This window comes from Uranotaenia lowii, chromosome 3 (genome assembly GCF_029784155.1).
Source record: "Uranotaenia lowii strain MFRU-FL chromosome 3, ASM2978415v1, whole genome shotgun sequence".
Taxonomy (NCBI): domain Eukaryota; kingdom Metazoa; phylum Arthropoda; class Insecta; order Diptera; family Culicidae; genus Uranotaenia; species Uranotaenia lowii.
In genome coordinates, this window is record NC_073693.1 from 360,872,148 (window position 1) to 360,889,048 (window position 16,901).

The 16,901-nt window shown below is 39.8% G+C and overlaps 1 protein-coding gene across 1 annotated transcript; it reads left to right on the forward strand.

Annotated features, from left to right (window-relative positions):
* The first annotated feature begins 417 nt into the window (after positions 1–417).
* LOC129750915 (toll-like receptor 13) lies at positions 418–16,309 on the forward strand. The gene is made up of 2 exons (XM_055746111.1): positions 418–1,124; positions 14,354–16,309. Exons 1-2 carry the CDS (start codon positions 1,111–1,113, stop codon positions 16,104–16,106), a joined length of 1,767 nt encoding a protein of 588 aa, XP_055602086.1. The 5' UTR covers positions 418–1,110; the 3' UTR covers positions 16,107–16,309.
* The last annotated feature ends 592 nt before the right edge of the window (positions 16,310–16,901 follow it).

Genomic DNA, 16,901 nt, shown 5'->3' on the forward strand with positions numbered 1-16,901 from the left:
TCATTGAAAGGAAGCTGCTGTCTATCTTGTTCGAGAAGAGTTAATGACAAAATCGTAAATATTATCGGTGTCAAAACTCTCGGAAAGGAAAGCTAAATTCTTTACCCTCGTCGTCAGCTGCCCGACGACGCTCGATCAGGTACGTGCTTCTTCGAGGCACCTAGTTAGTCGAGATAAAAACAAGCCATCCTTTATGATCTTTTCGGGACCGTTTGCGGTTAGTCCATTTCGTGGAAGGCTTCTCCGTAAATTAACTTCTAACTAGCGCTATGCAGTGAGTACACAGGAACGCGCTGCATCGCTCGTCTCCCCACATGTGTACATGCAGGAGGACAACAACGATGATGATACAGCAGTAGCACACTATAGATATCTACTTAGCTACCTACTTCCCGTTCTATAATTTTCACAACAACCTGTACGGCACGCTCAGTCGGGAACTGTCCGTTGGCCAATGAGCAGCTTTGGCAAAAAGAACATACGCGGGGGGAAGAGCTCTAGGAGTCAACACGTGATCGTTTGGAAAATTCGGTGAAAGATCACTTCCTCTGAAAATCGCGCAGCTTTCCCGAAAGACCTGAACCCGATTGAAAGGATGAAAGCTGTTTAAGGTGTGATTTTGAAAATTAATAAGAGGTTCTTAGGAGTTCTCTCTTTCTCAAAGTATCTATCCCTCCGGTAGAATTCGCGTGATGATCGGGAAGTCTCGCGGTGTATTGATCTGAGCTGAGCTGAGCTCATCATCGAGTTGTTGTGTTTTGCATACTTATTGCAAAGTGTTCAGTTTGTTCTTACGAGTTACTTGCTTAGTTGGGTGGAGCTTCCCGAAGTAAAGTGTGTTACAGTGCTTTGTGGGGTTTTGCTTTTCTCGGGTAAACCTAGTTTGGATCGATTGTGTGTCACCCCCTTTTTGTAAATGGGGTAGAAAATCGTTTAGTTTAACTGCAGTTGGATCACAAGCTACGAATCAATGTCATCGTGATTGAGGAAAACTTCCGAATACCTAGCGTGAGCAGCAGACACAGAAATCACCTACTGTCACTTTAGTTTGCGCTGATCGATCGAACGTGATATTCCACCAACAAAAAGTCATCAAATTGGATCCCGGCAATGCATCGATCAAGGTAACGCCCAATTTTTCAGAGGCAATCTGAAAAAATAAAATACCTGAAGCTTCCAATATTATCGGTGTCTATTAATTAGTGCGAAGAATCATCATCCCCCTCCCCGTTTCGGGGAGCAGCATACAGGGGTGACGTTGTAATTTTGCCCACAACAAACTTATCATCGCGGGGGGATCTCTTCTCGATGTGAAATGGAAATGCGATGTAGTTACATGTAGCTAGGTAGAATCGGCGACGCGTTACGGTCAGTGCGATTTCGAGCGTGATACGAAATGTCTATACAGTTTGCGCTTGTGTACATGCTTACATAGTATGTTTGGAACCAACTACCTATAATGTGCTATAATGCAACCATTATTCTCGTGCATCATCTCGGTAGATATAGACGAGTTGGGTTGGATGACGACAACCTTGTCGCCAGCCGCCGATGACCTTCAGAGTAAAAGTTTCCGCCTGTTGGGATTTTCCAGGGGATTCTTTATCGAATAAAATAAAAATGTCACCTGAGCATATAACTCACTTTGTGGTTATTAAAACAAAAACAAATCATTATGGGTGGAGGAAAATTACCGCAAATTTACAGTATTTTTATCTTTAAAAAGGCTCTGAAAAGACACTAAGAATTATGTCGGCAGGAGCCATCGAAAAAATGTAACAGATTTCAATAAGCTAGTCAGCAAGTTTTAGTTTGTTCAGGTGAAAATACTTTGCTCAACAAACACGTCAAATAAATAGGAGGGTTAACTATTGTTACAATTACCTAGCATAGTTACTTACTTAGTTCATGTTCCCGCGCCGATCCTCCGGTGCATAGGGCTGTTGTTAAAAAAAACCTCCACTGTTTACGATCCGGAGCCAGCGTCGTCACTTGGTCCCAGTCAAGACTTTCGTCAACAGCTCGTATTTTGGCGGCTGGCATACGGATTTGACATTTGAGTTGAAGATTCGGATCTTAGTTCGTACAGAGATCTGGCGTGAGCGCCAGATGTTTCGGAGACTCGCAAACGCAAATCGGGCTTTTCTGATCCGGGTTTCGATGTCCTTCTTGGTACTACCATCAGGCTTTATTGATGCTACCAAGATCCTGGAAGCACTCCATTTTCTAAACTTGTTGACCAGCTACCATGAAACTGGGGGATTTTCTGTGTTGATCTCCATCGACTTGGTCTTTCCGAAATTGACTTTGAGACCTGCTGCCTTGGAACTTTCGGTGAGGTCGTCGAGTTTGCTCTGCATATCCGGTTGTGTTTGGGCGAGCAAAACAATATCGTCTGCCAGGTCAAGATCGTTCAGTTGCTCCATTGTTTAAGGTTTCCACGACAATCCTCGGTGTTACCACTTCACCAGTGTGTTCAATTCGAAGCAAATAAACAAGCAATGACAGTTATCGAAGGAACTTCAATACAAATGAATTTGAATAATGATAGAATGAAAATTAATGAACAATTTCAGATAAATCCTATGATTTTATTAAATAAGGATTGGATACCTAGCAAACCAGTTTTCAATCATTCATTTAATTTGATAGAACCTAGCCGGAGAGTATGGGACGAAGGTGGTCCTACGCTACGCTCTGGGTCTCTTTCTTTTTTTACGGATGGCTCAAAAATTGGAAATGTTGCTGGGGCGGGTATAACAGTGTTAGAGTCATAGAGACCCTACTTCCCTGCGCTAGCTCAACAGGGGAAAATGTATTGATCACCGGAGGAACTTTTACAACAATTAAAACTGTGATTCATGGGCGGACTTTTTAAACCTGTTTAAACTTAACAGAAACAAACAAAAGAGAGAAATATTCTTGGTTTTACAGGGAATGCACTTTTAATTAAAGAAAGACTCGACAATTTGGATAAAAGAAAGGACCATACAAAGTTTATTCATGAAATTTTCAATTCACTGTTCTTTGTGAGTTTTGTTTCTCGAATTTCAGTGGTTTTTTAGAAAGAAATGGTAAGATGGTTGGTTTTTAATTTTGTACTTGCGCTCTTTTTATTGGTATCTCGACGATCTCGTTGCGGCCGTTTCTCGGTGGTCGACTCGTTGGGGGACTTCTGCTGGAACAACGTAACGGGATCGGGCGAATACAGGAACAGGACGGAATCCGGAATTGCTCTCTGGGCAATTCCCGCAACAACTCGGCCTGTTTGGCGTAGGCCTACCGTTTCACTTCGGTCCGGGGAGCTCTTCTTGTGCACGGTAACCACGCGAGTGTCTCACTCTATCGAGGGGCAAGTAACGAAATGGTCGGCACTAGAACACCCAGAGGGAATTCCCACCAGACCTCACCACAGCACTGAGTGCCCCTAGGGGGTTGTAACGGGGGCGGGGCACTTGTCACAGGCACGACCTAACGCACTCGCGGGACACCGGTGTGTTCGCGTAAAGGCTGATGGTGATTCACGGCACTGGGGGAAGACAATTGTTCTGGGGTTCTCTTCACTTTGCCACCTCGACCGACCAGCTGGGAAATGGATTCGTGAAGCTTCCAGCTGGCCGTTGAAAATTCTTCAGACCACTACCGGAACTGATGATAACGGGGGAAGGGGGTCAATGCCACCCAAGTACGGTTGGAAACGGGCTAGTCACGTAAGGTGTGTGACGCGCTGTTGCTGCTCAACCTCGGACCGGAAATACTCGAAAAAGCCTCGAGCTTCTCGAGCTCCTCCTATTTATAGGTTTTCTTGTCCTTTCATCGCCATGTTCCCATTTCCCGTGAAGCATGTTTTGTCCCCTTCGAAGATTCTCGATGACAGCAACATGACAGGAACAATACAGGAACTGACATATAGAGGGCTGGTGTCTTTTCGAACAAAACATTTTATGGCGTGCATTCCATAACAAAATATATTAATCTAACAAAACTAAACCTAACAAATAACTAACTAAATGAATAATAAATAAATAACGCGAAAATAAATAAATAAATAAATAAATAAATAACGAAGAATTTAATAAATTAATAAATAAATTAATAAACAAAACTAAATCCCTAAATGACACCAGCCGATTGCTATTAAAATTAGAACAAGACACCACACAAACATGAGATATCTTATCCTAATTTTAGACATTTACGAACAATAATTTTTTATTTACAATATTTACAAAGTTTTCATCCAAACTGGCCCAAAAATCACAATTTTTATTGTAACCATTAAATGAATGGTTACAACAGGTCCTGGTATAAACATTTCAATTTCTATGGGTAATTGGGTGACAGTTTTCCAAGCCGAAATCTATGCAATATTAGAATGTGTGAACATTTGTTTGAAAAGGAAATATAAAAATGCAAACATATGCATTTTTTTCAGATAGTCAAGCAGCTCTTAAATCACTTAGGTCCTACACATGCTCTTCAAAATTAGTGTGGGAATGTATCAACTGCCTGGAAAAACTAACTCAAAAAATTCAGTTAATCTTTACTGGGTTCCTGGGCATTGCGGTATAGAGGGCAATGAAAAGGCTGACAGTTTGGCCAGAGAAGGGTCTTCTATTCCGCTTGAGGGACCAGAACCATTTTGCAGTATTTCCAAATGCTATTTTAAATTAGAAATGAAAAATAAAGAAAAAAGTATAATTGCAAACAATTGGAAAAACTCTGTTGTAGGGCAACAGGCTAAAAAATTTATCCAACCAAGTATTAAAAAATCAGAAATAGCTCTTAGCTTATCTAAGAAAGACCTTAAAATGTTTACAGGGCTCGTTACAGGTCACTGTGAATGCAGATATCACATGAAAAAAATTGGCAGATTAAACTCTGACGAGTGTCGTTTCTGCAGTATGGAGAAGGAATCGTCAGAGCATCTTCTTTGCGAATGTCCTTCTCTTATATCGAAACGGATTAAAATAATCGGCTGTGGTATATTAGATCCCTCCGAAGTTTTGGTCCTAAAAAGGTGAACAGCTTCATAAGAGCGGTTATACCAGATTGGGAAAATGCTAAATCTCAAGATAGGGACACTATCTAATATATGAAAGTGATCTTCCTTGACTTAGCATACATTAAACAGGGGACATATTACAATAGATCAACTAACTGGTCGCAGTGATAGGGACCCAACAAAAAAAAAAAAAAAAAAATCCTCGGTTCGGTGCACAGTCGATCGATCCAGTCAGAATCCCATCCATTACGATTAGAAAATGTAGCCGTGATATGATTCATCCCTGTCTCACTCCAGCAGTTACCGGGATTGGATCGGACAAGACACCGTCGTGCAAGACCTTGCACGAAAATGCCTCGAGCAGAGCTTCGATGAGATGGACTACTTTCTCTGGGACTCCTTAGAGCCGTCCAGATGTTTTCATGGTTTAGTAGTGGAAATCAACTAACACCAGCGAAAGAGAGTCCTGGAATTCGTTGATTTGTTCCTGTATGATTCGTAGCGTTGTGATGTGGTCCACACATGATTGTCCGGATCGGAATCCAGCTTGTTGCCTTCGGAGTGTAGCGTCGACTTTTTCTGGATCCTGTTCAGGATCACTTTGCAGAGTACTTTGAGCGTTGTACAGATCAAAGTTATGCCTCGTCTGTTACCGCACGCTGTCAGGTCTCGATTCTTCGGGACCTTTACGAGGATACCCTGCATCCAGTCGGCCGGGAATGTTACAGTATCCCAGATATCAGCGAAAAGACGGCGCATGCGACCTACTGTTGGCGCTTCGAGCAGCGGGTTCTGTTGGCCATCGCTATTTGTGACTCGAAAGAGTTGTTCGAAGTGCCCAGTCCATCGATTGAGCTGATCTGTCCGATCGGACAATAACTGATCTGCTCGGTCTTTTAGCGGCATTCTAATGTTAGGCCTTGCATCACTAAGGCGGCGAAAAGTGTCGTAAAGTAATCGGATACCTTCATTGGCGGCGGATCTTTCTCACTCTTCGGCTAGGGAGTTTGCTGGTCGATGGGGGAAGACCGATCCACCGATCACCATGTTGTTGTTGCCACAAAATTCTACAAACAGCTCTCCGTTTTCGCTCATCTGCCCTAGACCATAGCGCCCCATGATGCGCTCAAAGTCCTGATTGTCGGAGCCAATCTTTTTGTTGAAGTCGCCCGAATGGATTTGAATGTCACCCTTCGGAATTTTGTCAACCACGTTGTTCTGTAGATTGTAAAACTGCTCTTTCTCCAGCAAATCGACAACGTCAGTTGGCGCATAACACTGGACCATTGTAAGGTTTCTAAACCGTGTTCTAAATCTCGCTACAATTATTCTTTCGTTTATCAGTTCCCATCTTATGAGGGCCGCATTGGCCTGCGGGCTTAACAGGAAACCAACTCCTCGTTCCCAAGTAGCGTGTACTCCTCGTATGCCAGAGTAAAGCAGTACTTGCCCGGACTGTGTCTTGTGTTCTCCAGCGTTGGGCGAACGGACTTCTCTCAGTTCCAGAATTTCGAGCTTGAGGCGGCTAGCTTCTCTAGCAAGTTGAACCAGCTTGCCTTGTTGGGCAAGGGTTAAAACGTTCCATGTTCCAATTCGTGTACGTGTTTTTATGCTAAAAGTCGTTGCCAAAGTTCCAGGTCGGTCATTTCTTTCGGATTCCGTAACAATTTTAAAAATCGGGAGCAGTAGGTTGTTAGCATAAGGTCCCTCACCCGCGATGGGATGGATTCACATTTATTCCGCATGAAAATCCTGCAAATGTACTCCGCATGCCTTATAAATATCGAAAATATAAACATACAGTAGGCATAGAACGGGCTCACCAATTCTACCAAACTAAACAATAACTCTATAATAACTATATAAAAATCATACAATGCAGAAGTTTGAAATCGTAATAAGGTTGGATCTCACCAAATAGGTCGACAGCAAACATTCTTCGCTGATTTGGAACTATAAATCCAAAAGCCACGATTTCTTAAATTATTTTCTATTATCCGGTGATCGCACATGCAAATTATTAGGAAAAACCACATCACGTTGTGGAAATCATGTTATTTAACTATCATATGAACCGAAAACACTTTTTTTGCAACCCAGCTAATATTCCACCTTGATTTCCCAACTCCTGTTTTCTGCGCTTTGCTTTTATAATAAGTAAACCTAAGCAGGCCACCAAAAACCACTCCTCCCCGGCGCTAGAACTTGTATTTTTTTCTCTACCTCAACATGTTTCTTTCTGTCACAGAACCCAAATCAGGGAGCTTTGGAAAAATGTGTAAAGTTTTTCCCGTTTCATTACAATCACAAAAGAAAATTTAGCTGGATCCATGGATTCAAATCAACTGACATTTCTTTATTCTTCACATTTGGGGCACGTGCATTTTCTTCTCAGATTTACACAAATGAAAGTGGGAAACTAGTTTTGACCATCATATTCGTGAACCGTCAGAGAATATCGATATTGAAAAAATATTTCGATTATAACTTTGTTGAAACTTGGTCAAATAAATTTCGAAGAATCACGACGAAAAACGCGACCGCCGAAAAAAATACGACCGCATTCAAGCAAGGCCAACTATCTATCCAGATAGTAAGTTTCAATACCTTACGTTCTCTTTCGGGAACTCTCATAAAGAAGTTACTCGTAACACACATATACATTGTTCACATTTGTAACTTTCACGTTTCATAATTCGGGAATGATGGAAAAGATTAACAAAAAGGAAGGAAGCACCTCAATGCACTTTTTGTGAATTTTAAAACTCGTTTTGAGTACTTTTACGCTTTTTTTGAGACTTTCAAATCCAGTACTGTCTACAATTTTGCCAAGTTTCCTAACTTTTGCCAAGTTTCCTCATTTTTATCATTTGTATGATTTTTGCCTTTGTTGTCATTTTTGTCATTTTCGTCATTTTCGTCATTTTTGTCATTTTTGTCATTTTTGTCATTTTTGTCATTTTTGTCATTTATGTCATTTTTGTAATTTTAGTGGATATTTGCAATGTATATTCTGTGAAAATATTGTAAATCATCATCATACTTTGTAATGTTTAATGAAGTTTGGTTTTTGACCCTCAGATTCACTTTTCACTGTCAATTCCAAATCTATTATCAGTTTGAAAACCAAACATTATTTAACCAAAAAGAAAATCTAGAATGTAATCTGAGGCGTTTAATTTTATAGCAACTAATTCTTATGAATAAAGTTCACTGATAGCTTTCAAGAATCATGGAAAAATACTTATGTGTTTTACTTTTCTGTCGATTGGTTGCTGCATAGATTAAACACAATGTGCATCTTTAGGTGTCAATCATTTGTGTCTGGCTGAATGTGCGCATCTATCGAAAGGGAATTTGATTCTGTTCTTCTGCGCTTATCGGGCATCGTGAATCATATTTCCCTTGCATCAGCAGAACGATTTACATAACCCTGCCCATACCTATACCTACTGGAGCGCTGAAAGCAATTGGTGATGGCTCAGGCAAAAGCTTCAAGAATATTAATTAGCCGGCGAATTAGTCGGGGGAATAGTGATGCAAATCATCTTTCACGAAACGGGCTGAGCCGAAACACTTTGGATTGATTTATCGATAGCCGAAGTGAATTCGATGAGGCTTTCAGTGTTTTTCTAGGGAATATCATTTGTTTTTATGTTGAGAGGTTTAAAAAATCTAAAAAAACATTACGATCCGAAAATTTTCGATTCGAAAACAAACTACCTACCTTGTTTTATTTTATGTTATTTCGTTTTATCTTTTATACATGGTTTTTTATGATTTTCTTTTACCGTATTTTTTTTCACCTGGAGGCAAACTAGAGGCAACCTAGGTTCGCTCTAACTGCTGTCATCGTGCTCATTTATTGCTCGAGAGGCAACCTAGGTTCGCTCGAAAAAGGGACGGAGTCGCCCTGAGAAAAAAGTCAGTTTTGCGAGAAGTTCACCAATACTCTCAACGTTGTTGTCAAAACATTAAACAGCTGTTTTTGGCTGAAAACAAAACAGTTGAAATAATGAACGGACAAATGATTATTGCCGCGATTTTGAACCTCTCAGCCGAGCAAAATCGTACTATCTGCAGTCCAGTGCAATCCGGACACAAAAAACGGCAATCCGGATGTGAAGAACCGAATGAAGAAATCCAGAAGGGAGAACAAAATGACAGCTGCACGTAAACATTGCGCTCGTTCTCACGCACACCTACGTATGGAATAACTCGAAACCCGAAACTTGCTTTTTTATTCTGACGGTTCTAGAGCCAAATCCGGAATAAAAAAAAAATACGCCATTTGTTTTGTCTTGTTAGATTTGTTCAATTTTATCTCCGATCGTTTGATGTCCTGTCCGACCCCCCTCTAAACCCCATAATAGAGTTAAGCTATTTTGAATTTGTTATCAATGAAAAAGATTATTGATATACAAGAAAAGAAAAAAATAATGGAACGAACTCACCAAGTTGTAGATATTTAGCTGAATTTACGAAGGACATCGTGCTATGAACGCGGTGCATATTTAGTGATTTAGTGGGACTGCATCATCTGGCTTCTTTAGAATGTAGAATGATGGCACTTTGAAACCCGAAGGATCCAGTAAATTAATGCTTCTTGATTTTGTGAATATTTTTAACTTAATACTATAAAAAACATTCTTCTTCTTCTTGTAAATTCTACATCCTATAATTTTGCAAACTTCTCGAGCAACTAAAACATGATGAACACTAAAAAACAACGCTAGCAACGAGATGACAGAAAACGCGTTCGCACCCGACCAAGGCCTACTCGGAACCAAATAATTACGTACGTATGGAAACCATAAAATGGAACAATTAAGAGCAAGTTCACTGGTGTTGGGAAAAGGGGGTAGCAATTTTCAGATTTTGAAAATTTTACCATGCAAATATGTTTTCAAGATCTTTGGACGTTGTATTTTTTTACAGCACTGGTTCTATATCAGTCTATTTCAACCGTATGTGATAGAAATATTGCTATTTTTAGTATTTTTGCATCACAGCATGCGAAACTACAACACGTGTTGTTAAAAAACATGAAGGCCACAGATCTTGAACATGTTTTTGCATGGCAAAATTTTAAAAATGTGCAAAAAGGGACGAAATTTCTACCACTTTTTCCCAGCACCAGTGAACCTGAGCTAAAGGAAGAATTCCATTTTGATGCTCTTTGTAGCGAGATGTCGCTACATCGCAGGTACCAGAGAGAGACTGTTTTGTAATTGTTTTGACAACGACAAATAACGGTCCAGGGCTGGAAAACATAAAAAAATTAAAGAAAAATCGCTCAATAGGCGAAGGAAGCTCTGCCGAATTTGGGTGATGGTTTTCCATTAGTGCGTGTGGGATGCAACTAAAATTTCACCCAACGTTTGACAGATCTTACAGGTTTTTCTTAAGGAGAGAAAGAATAACTTTTCGATTCCATCGCGCATTGTCAAATTGGTCTGATTTAATCACCGACCAGTGAGTGTGTAGCAAATTTTGTTTCTTAAAAATGAACTTTGTAAAAACTTTTTTTAGGACTTTAAGAAAGTTTTTCATTAACAGGTTTGCAAATTTCATCAAACTGATCATGCCTTATACAAAAAGTTTTGTTGATTGTTGTTCCAGTAGGAATTTTTACCTTAAAATTTAGAACTCTTTTAAAAAACTGCTCAGTTTTTTCATCGAAAAGTAAAAAAGTTTCTATTTGCCTCACCTTAGATGACGGCGAATAATTTTACAGTGTGGTCGGCGTTTTTTACCGAGCATTCAATGACAATCCGAGTTGATTACATATATCTAGACAAACTTTGGTAAGTCAAGAATCGATCAAGGGAGTTCGGTTGAAAATAGACGTCAAAATCATAAATTACCGTTTTTTTTTCTCCAAGTGACAGAACTGGTTCGGTAAAATTAATTTACGAACTCGGTAATTTCCGCGTACTGTGTATGATCTCGGGTGTCTTAACAAGGTGTTTGCACTTGCATTAATTTCCTTCAATTTCTCGTCATATCCACTGCAGTCTTGTACGTCTTGTCTTAACTTCAGCGTTCCGATATATCTAGTTGAAACAATCAGAAATTCTTATTTTAATCTGTGTTATTCAAAGTAAAAGGTAATATAGATGTTTGTGAGTAAACGATGAAATTAGGAGTTTTGTGATTGTCTCGAATATTCAGTTGATTTTTTAGAGCATCAATAGCCCAGATCTCAATGGTATGTCCAGACCCAAATTTAGACATAACTTTACACTAACATTTTTTAGACCAGAACAATTGATTCGAAACCGGTTCGTTTGTTATCCAAAATTTTGTAGTTCCCAACAGGTTGACAGCTTTCAAAAGATAGCACTAAGGGTTGCGATTTTTTTCTGGTTGTATCAAAAAAGAATTTCAAAGTTTTTGTTTTCAAATTATAAAGTTTAAATTTTATGAACTCGATTACGAAATAATCAAACAAATCTATTTACAGAAAACTGAAACGCGAGTCATTATTGTTACTCTTGTTTCTGACGCTTTCCGGGATCGAAATCTGATAGCAGACGAAAGCGCATTTGTGACAAATTAACCGTCAGCCAGTAGCACATTAGGAACTTCCCCTCCACTCGCACATCAATTGGACACAAAATTGGTTGTTTACTCAATGGCCGTTCAGGAGAGAGAAGGAAAAAAGCGAACAAGCACGTGGCCGATCAATCCGTCACATTGGTCACAAAACGCTGTTACATTTACGACATTAGAGTTGAAGTGGAAAATTTGCGGCTACTGAATGTGAACGGAATAATTTTTACTATGTTTGTGTGAGTTTAAAAATTGTATGTACATACATGCATACATACGTCTTGCGGTTTGCAACAATTAACAGGAAATAGAACAGCACTAAAGTCTGTTTCACATAGAATCTGGTCGGATAAAATAGATCATTTCTCCGCAAATAACGTACAACAAAAGTAAAAATGTCATTTTGTAGGGTTTTCATTGCACTTTAAGGAAAAAAAATACATTAAAATCATTTGTCAGCTTTTCGGATGAATTTTCGAACTTTTTTGTGATACCACCCATCTTTTTCTGCACAGTACTGCTGGTAACCTCATTCGCCATCTTGTTCCGCCACTTTTCCATTTGAGCAGGTTTTTTCATGGTTCTGCCACATTTCTTTAGTTTGCTCTTAACTATTGCCCAATATTTCTCGATGGGACGAAAATCCGAACAGTTTGGTGGATTGATACTTTTTTCAACAAAATCGATCTTGTTCTCCTTATACCACTTAAAAACATCCCGGCTGTAGTGGCAGCTTGCCAGGTCCGGCCAGAACATCACCGGACTTTTGTGGGAATGAATGAATGGCAAAACCCTCTTCTGGAGACATTCTTCTTTGTAAACATTTCCATTCATTGTGTCCCCAGTGATGAAAATCTTAGTCTTCTTCCCACAACTACAGATCCCTTGCCAAATCATCAACTTACGAGCAAATTTATCTGCGAAAACAAACTTGAATCTACCGCAACATTCCCTTTACGCTTCGCAAGGTAATATTTGTTACCGGGTATTTGTCCAAAATCCATTTTGACGTAAGTTTCGTCGTCCATCAAAATGCATCCGTTGTACTTGGTCAACACTTTCTCGTACAACTTCCTTGCCCTGGTTTTGGCAACCAGGTTTTGTTTCAGCGTCCTGTTGGGGTGTTAGCTTGCATGATACGACCGCAAGCCTTCTCGCAAACAAATTCGTCGAGCTGTACTGTGGTTCGTCTTGAACTTTTTCGCCAAATCATCCAAGGAAATTCCAGGATTATTGTGAACTGATCGAATTACCTTTGCTCGCAGATTCCGGTCATGTGTTCAACTTTTACACTTGGTTTGTTTTGCTCGATCCACCGTAAGGGTCTCCCGGTAACGTTGCTGCACCGAATTTACAGTCGATTTTGGATATTTCAGGAATTTCGCGATCTTTACCCCTGACCACGTCGGTTTCTCTACGTAAGTGTGCAGATTTTTATCTCGCCTTTCGCGTTCCATCGTCGATAACTTTTGACTGACTGCTTCAATCTTGATGAAATTTTCACCACTAACTAAACTAACCATTCGAATAAAAACACTGTCAATAGATTCGCGATGTGACAACTAGGGGCGCTGCAGTAAATGAAAAGATGCGACCAGATCCTATGTGAAACAGACTTTATATATGAATTCGACTCTAAAAATGTTTTTCTTATTTTAAAAGATTTTTTAACATTCAACAACTACAAAACAATAGATTATTCATTTTTATAGGACGTATGTATGCATGTATGTTTAACCCACCAGTGGCTGATAGATCTTTCGACCCGAGTCGGTACGGGAAGCCTCGTTCGTTTGATGCCCTGTACTACTCCCCACTAATCTCCGATAATAGAGTTAAGCTATTATTAAATTTATAATCAACATAAAAAGTTAGCAGTTTGTAACCTAGACAACATATTCGTTATATGAAATACAAATTTTAAAGTTGTTTTGACAGCTTTTGTAGCAGTTTTCTGTGAATTCATCAGATGTTTCATACGACATAATGAAAGCTCGCGAGATTTAATACAGCAACTGTAGCTGTTCATAAAATATTGACCAAACATAAAGAATCGAGCTCATCATTTGCTTACAGCAGCAGCGCTCCAGCCGCTGGCTTTTATCATTTTTCCAAACCAAATCAGGTGGAACAACTCTTCACCAGACAACTCGTAATTACCTTTCACTCAACTTATACACAAACGATTTCACTCCCGCACCACCGTCAATTTCACCGTATTTGATTGAAAAAATCTTAAAAATTTTCATTTTAATTTTTGGACAAAAAAAATTACAGCCGAAAAATAAACATGTCTTGACAATTCAGCAAACGCCTACTCTTTCGATTAGATCATTCATTTTTATAGGACGTATTCTAAAAATATTCTGAAATACAATCAACTATGGGTCTTTTTCAGCTCGGACTTAGATCATCTCACAGAAATCTTTAACGATTGATCCGTCTCATGATCATGATCGTTGTTTTTTTTTTATTCAGTTCACAACAATAAACTTACGTAGGGGCGTTCCGTTCAGAAACTGAATTGTCACGTTCTTAGACGTCGATCATCGCCAGTAGCTATAGCTACTGAATATGGGTTAGAAATTGCTCAACCGGCGACACGTGTTGGGAGTGTCCACACGTATCGTTAGCGAAATGAAGAAGGAAAAACAACACTCAACAAGGAAGTACATATATCCCTTGTCTGAATTAAGTTCCAACTACGCCAAACTATGCTAAACATGGGCGCTGGGAATTTCCTGGTGGTAGGAAGATATTAACAAGTGTTTTTTTTTTTGTTCCTACTTGCAGGTTTCGGGTGGCGGTGGATAGAATAGTGCTCGAGAAGCTGTTGGGGGCCGTTTTGTTGCTGCTGGCAGTGACCTACATCGGTCACGTGACGGCTGACGAATGTATGAGCACCAAAACAGATCGTCACCGGACGATCATGGAACAGTATCGTAGCTCGCACAATTGGGATGGATTTCTGACCGAAGACTCGCTCAACCTGGCGGACAATCAGACGGAGCTGGACCTTTCGAGGCAGGGCTTCCGGGAGGTTCACTGGCATCTGAGCAGTATCGTGGGTGAAGGATACGAGATCTATGAGCTCGACATGTCCTACAACAATCTGGAACATTTGGACGAGTTGACGTTTTTGAAATTTTATTCGTTGGAAATGTTGAATTTGTCCTACAATCGGATAATGATAATCAACAATTTAACCTTTGGTTCACTGATAAGACTAATGGATCTGGATTTGTCCTACAATCTGATCCATGCGATCGAAAAGGATGCTTTCCATCGTTTGTATGGGTTGGAGTCGCTAAATTTGAGAGAAAATTGTTTGGTCACTTTGAACGAACATCAGTTCCATTATAATGATCACCTGTCATCGTTGCAGCTGGACCACAATCAGATCTCCTTTCTTCCGTCAATCCTGTTCGATTCTTTGTCCATGGTTGAGGAGGTGTATGAAATCGATCTTTCCTTCAACAACTTCCACCAGATGCCCTACATCGAGACCAAAGAGATTGGACTGCTGAAGGTTGACAACAATCACATCAACATACTTTCCGTGAACCGAACCTACAACCTGCGAGCTTTGGAGGCCCACCACAACGATATTCACGATGCTGACTTGTTCCACTTTAGCTCGGCAGCTCACATCGATCTCTCGCACAATCGGTTGGACAACATCGTCGGTTTACACGAAATGAACGAGCTAGAGTATCTGGACCTATCGTCGAACAATGTCTCCAAGTTCGATTACAACCTCAAGTATTCCATCCAAAACATTCCATCGCTTGGAACTCTTCGGCTTCAAAATTGCAGCCTCACCGAGCACAACATGGACGGCCTGCTGACCTCGGAATCCATTCTCAACCTGGACCTGTCGCAGAACAATTTTGTACGACTCAACATCAGCCACCTGGCCAAGCTTAAAACCCTTCAGTACGTTAGCTTCAACTTCAATTATCTGGAAGAGCTGCTCGACTTCCACAAAATGCGGCACTACTTCGAATACCTGGACATGGTATCGCTGTCCTTCAACCGGTGGAATTGTTCCTACTTCGATCAACTGATGGCATATCTGAACCAAAGTCACATCCAAACGACGACCGATCCCCGCGATTGCTACATCAACGGATCCCACGTGGCAGATTCCGATATCTACGACACCTTCGAGCCGGAGTACACCATGAATCAGGTCAAGCGGGACATGAACGTGGTCAAGAACTTGGGCCGAAGTATGACCTACATCATGTACACGCTGTACTTTAACATGCGTACGCTGTACAACGACTCGCAGACAATGTTGCAGCAAAGCGACGCCAAACTTCGTTCGATGGACGCCGAGTTGAGCCACCTGGTTGGGATGGTCGGCTTCCTGGTAGCCATCCTGGTCCTGGTCCTATTCTTCGGCCTAGTCTACGCCCTCGTAATTGCGTACAAAAAATATCAACTACACAGCTCGGTCAAGGTCGTCACGTACAACAAACGGGGCAACGAGTTCAGCAACGGGGTCACCGTCAACGAGGTCATCCACGATAACAACATCTGAGGTTGAAATGAACGATTAACGGCGTGTTGTACTTAAAAAACTTATTCTTAATCTCAATGGCCAAACACGCATAAACACATACAAAGAAGTTTCCGGGTGCCATACAATCCGAGCCAAATGTGACACTACCTACCGAGAGTGTGAGTACAATTGTACAGACTGTTAATAAGTAATAATTGGAATAAACTGTTTGTAAATATCAATCGGATTTTTCAATTTTTTTTTTTCAATATCACACTCATGAATCAATCTAGAATATGAATTCAACTGAAAATATAAAAATCATATTCCGAAAATTATCTGAAACAAATTTAATCTGACAAATGACAAAAATGACAAAAATGACGAAAACGACAAAAATGACAAAAATGACAAAAATGACAAAAATGACAAAAATGACAAAAATGACAAAAATGACAAAAATGACAAAAATGACAAAAATGACAAAAATGACAAAAATGACAAAAATGACAAAAATGACAAAAATGACAAAAATGACAAAAATGACAAAAATGACAAAAATGACAAAAATGACAAAAATGACAAAAATGACAAAAATGACAAAAATGACAAAAATGACAAAAATGACAAAAATGACAAAAATGACAAAAATGACATAAATGACAAAAATGACAAAAATGACAAAAATGACAAAAATGACCAAAATGACAAAAATGACAAAAATGACAAAAATGACAAAAATGACAAAAATGACAAAAATGACAAAAATGACAAAAATGACAAAAATGACAAAAATGACAAAAATGACAAAAATGACAAAAATGACAAAAATGA